The sequence below is a fragment of the Hipposideros armiger genome, unplaced genomic scaffold (genome assembly GCF_001890085.2).
Source record: "Hipposideros armiger isolate ML-2016 unplaced genomic scaffold, ASM189008v1 scaffold_284, whole genome shotgun sequence".
Lineage (NCBI taxonomy): Eukaryota > Metazoa > Chordata > Mammalia > Chiroptera > Hipposideridae > Hipposideros > Hipposideros armiger.
In genome coordinates this window covers 2,064,983-2,069,104 of record NW_017731634.1, presented here as the reverse complement: position 1 = coordinate 2,069,104, position 4,122 = coordinate 2,064,983, and the positions used below count along the sequence as shown (strand labels likewise).

General features: G+C 59.7%; 1 protein-coding gene across 1 annotated transcript; it reads left to right on the top strand.

Moving 5' to 3' along the window:
* The first annotated feature begins 687 nt into the window (after nt 1-687).
* Nucleotides 688-1,808, top strand: ISG15 (ISG15 ubiquitin like modifier). The gene is made up of 2 exons (XM_019658509.1): nt 688-792; nt 1,263-1,808. The coding sequence occupies exons 1-2, from the start codon at nt 790-792 to the stop codon at nt 1,752-1,754; spliced, it is 495 nt and encodes a 164-aa protein (XP_019514054.1). The 5' UTR covers nt 688-789; the 3' UTR covers nt 1,755-1,808.
* The last annotated feature ends 2,314 nt before the right edge of the window (nt 1,809-4,122 follow it).

Here is a 4,122-nt window from a genome sequence, read left to right as displayed (position 1 = left end):
AGTCTTTTCACTTTCTCCATAATGTCCATGAGTTCATTTTTGTAGAAAAGATACATCCTTTTCATAAAAAAAAAAACCACAAAAAAACAAAACAGAAAAAACTACCCAGGGCGGACTGAGTGGCTCAGTTGGTTAAGAGCTCACTCAAGAGTGTGAGCTCTGAGCAACAGTGATTCGATTCCCGCCCGAGCTGCGCTGCCAACAGGTGGCAGGATGGTTCAGCTAAAAAACTCCCCCCAAAAACAAAAAAAAACCCTAATCTGAACAAATGTTGTCCTAAACCAACGGTAATTATCTCAGGGTAGTTTCAAGTGTCACTATTTTATGTTATTTCTTGAGTAACGGTGATGGTGCTTTTCAAGTTTACTAATTTTGCAAGTTGGTAAATGGAAAGTGAAACTCTCCAATCATTACTTCACGTGTCTATGACTTTTGTGAATCACGTAAAGGACTGGAAGTGCTGGATCTGTAGGGGGTTACTGAACATACCCACGGGGGGGGGGGTTGTTTCTGTTTGTGTCCCTGGGCCCACCCTTTCCTTGTCTTCCTGAAGTCTTTCAGATTTGTGTCTGCCACTCGCTCTGGGGATCGCCTTGGGAAACGGAAACTGAAACCCAAGCTGACTTCAAGGGCCGATGAGACTGGCTCCCAGGCACCGCGCCCCGCCCCCTGACGTATGTGGCTCAGGCTTAGAAAAAGGCTGGGCCACCTGAGCCAGAAGGAGTTGCCCAGGAGAGACAGCAAGCTCATCACTGTCTGCGGGGGAACTTGGAGCCAGAGCCCACAGCCATGGTGAGGCGGGTTGACAGGTGGGGCAGGTGGGCTCGGCACTGGTCTGGTCGATTTGCCTCCCCCTCCCCCTGGCCGGGTCTCCCGGGAGCAGGGCACCTGCTGTGTGCCAGACCAGTGGAGCTGCAGAGCTCCCCAGGTTCCCAAGTGTGGCGGAGGGACAGGGCTCCTGACGTCAGGGTCCGGGTCTTGGAAGGCGGGTTCCGACCAGTGGCCAGCTTTGAGGACCCTTGGGGGGCATTTTAGCTGAAGGGAGGCAAAGTGGTGGTCGTGGGCGGCTGGCCATTCTTCCAGAGACTCCCCCCCCCCCACCGTGCATCTCCAGCGCCTGGGTTCCCTCTCTTGGTGGGTGGAGGGGATCCAGAGGAGGGAACAGTGTCCATGAGCCTAGGAGCTTGCCGGGCGGCCAGTGCACAGCATGAGGAGGTCCCAAGACTGTGCCGGGATCTCTGAGCTCCGTGTGATGCCCACAGAGAGGGAACCTGAAGGTGAAGATGCTGAGTGGCCAGGAGTTATCGATGTCCATACCGTTCTCCATGCTGACAGCGGAGCTGAAGGGGCAGATCGCCCAGAAGACCGGCGTGCCTACCTTCCAGCAACGCCTGATCGCCCACCCGTCCGGCACGGAGCTGAAGGACAAGCTTCCTCTCGAGGGGCAGAGCCTGAGCCCCGGTAGCACGGTCCTGCTGGTGGTGCTGAGCGACGACCCCCAGAGCATCCTGGTGAGGAACGAGAAGGGTCGCACCAGCGCCTACGAGGTCCGGCTGACACAGAAGGTGGCTGAGCTGAAGCAGCTGGTGAGCCGTGAGGAGGGCATGCCTGCCGACCAGTTCTGGCTGAATTTCGGGACCAAGAAAATGGAGGACCAGCGCCAGCTGGGGGAGTACGGCCTCACGCCCAATTGCACCGTGTCGGTGAACCTGCGCCTGCGCGGGGGCGAGGCAGGGGCAGGAGGGCTGCACTGAGGGCCCCACTGGAGTCCCCACCCAGTACCATAATAAAAGTTGATGCTAAGCTAACTGGCTGCCTCTGCGTGTGCCCTTGCCCCTCCCCCAGCACCCTGGCGGTGGCCAGCCTTCCATTCTGCACCCCTGCTGCTGAGCTTGGGGTAGGGGTGGAGGAGGGAGTAGGGCAATGGGACCCAGGGTCCCTGGGTGGTCACCAGGCTGGGCTGCCCAGTTGAGAAGCAGCCTGGTGGGGAGCAGCCCGTTAGCTCAGGTGGTTAGAGCTCAGGCTCATAACACCAAGGTTGCCGAGTCCATTCCCACATGAGCTGCACCCTCCACAACTAGATTGAAACAACTACTTGACTCAGAGCTGATGGGTCCTAGAAAAACACTGTTCCCCAGTAAAATTTCTTAATAAAGGAGCAGCAGCAGCCTGGTGGGATCAAAATAGTGAATGCCTACCCTGGAGAAATTGAACACGTATCCCCATACCTTTGGGAAACTAACTGCTAGACAAAGAAAAAGAAGCACGTGTGGGGGAGACCACCCCTGCTCCAGGTGGAGTCCTGGTCAGCCCCTGCACAACTGGTCCCATCCCAACATCTGGGTCAGCAGACAGCACAGGAAAGGGAAGGTCTGGTCAGGTCCCAAAGGCCACAAGGTGAGGTCCCAGCTGGGACCAGCACCCCTGGAAGTGGTGAGGGAGTGAGTCCCTAGGGCCTGCCTGGGGGCTGGGGGGGGGGCCTCCTGGCCCTCCAGGACCCGGCAGCTTGCCCTGTCCAGCCTGCATTGGTCTGGGGAGGGATGGGCCTTGAACATACACATCACTGTGGGGGATGAGCTGGTGAATGGAAACTGTTCAGAACAAATACACCCACCTTCAGGGTTTCACTCAAAGGAGGGGCCATGGCCAGCAGGGGAGGAGGCACCTGGAATGGAGGTTCCTCTAGCCTGTGTGGAAGAGCTTGTGGGGGGCACCTAATTTGGCACAAGTTTTACCTGTTTCCACGCCAGATGATTGTATATCAATTTACCAAATGAGCCCACGGAAGCCATGCTGAGTCAGCCTTGGAAACAGGAGAGATGGGGATGACACAGAACATACACCTCTCTGGGCTTTGGCCCATGACTCTGGGGACTCTCAGACCTCAGCTTTCAGACTCTCCAGGGGGATTTGGCTGGAGATCCAGGAGCCCCCTTTCTGGTCTGTGCGAGTCCGTATCTACACTGAGGGACCCCAGGTCTGCCTTGCTTATGACGGATATGTGTAGACATGCAGATGTGCGTGTGTGTAGGGGGTTCTCCTGGTTCCAGCCTCGTTTTCTGGGCCCCACCCTCACTTATTTGTAATACTGCAACTTAGCAAGTGTGAGCACACACCTCTGATGTCACCCTCCTGTCCTGAACCTCCCATCAGGGTCTGTGAGAAGTTGGGTCCTTGAAAGGGACCGCTTCTGCCGCTCACCCTTCATAGCTTCTGGCTCAGAGCTCTGCGGCTGGGTTGCGGTGAGGGGGTGCACCGCAGACCCAGCCCTAGAGGAACAAAAGGGGTTTCCTCTCGCTTCCTCTCGAGCTGCAGCTCGGTCAGGATCTAATTTGGACCCTCTGGGTCTCAGTTTATCCCTTGTACTTAGCCAGAATGGCTGGAGAAGCGCGCTTCTGGGAGCTAGGGAGGGGGCGTGGCTGGTCGTCCACAGCGGACCCGAGATTGCCGCCGCTAAACTGCAGGGGGAGCCCTGAGCCCTGCAGCTGGGCCCGAGCTGACCCGCGAACAGAAGGTGGGCGGGTCTGCGCTCCATTCTGACCAATCGCCTCAGCCCCCGCCTCGCATTGGTCCTAGGCAGCTGGGGGCGCGGCTTGGTGGAGCTGCCTCTTCTCCTGGACCAGCTGGGGGGTCCCGGGCCCAGCGGAGCTTCAGTCCCTAGTTCTAGCGAGGGGCTGGGGTTCCCCATCAGGTTCCTCCCGCCTGGGGAGGGGCGCAGTTCTGTAGCGCTCCAGAAGCAGCGGGGTCCGGGATCTGGCAGCCCCTCCCCGAGGCCAGGGAGCCCCCGCCGCTCCGGCCCCGGCGTAGCCTGGAGCCCCTTGGAAGTCCCGTCACGTCGCCTCCAGATTATGCATTAACCCGACTTCAGCCGCATTTCCTGGGGGGGCGGGAGACCTCCGCGCGGGCGGGGGGAGGGGCGTCCGTGGGGGAGCGCCGCAGCGGAGAGAACCCCGGGCCGCCCCGTGCCCCTCGCCCGGCCGTCCTCCGCCCTGGCCAATCCCACCACCCAGCTTGGCCCGACCCAGCCCGGCCTCCGCACCCCCCCAGCCCGGCCTCCGCCCGGCGCCGCGGTCCCGGCGCTTTGTTCGCGGGGCCGGCGCGGGTCGTGGGGCGCCCGGCGGC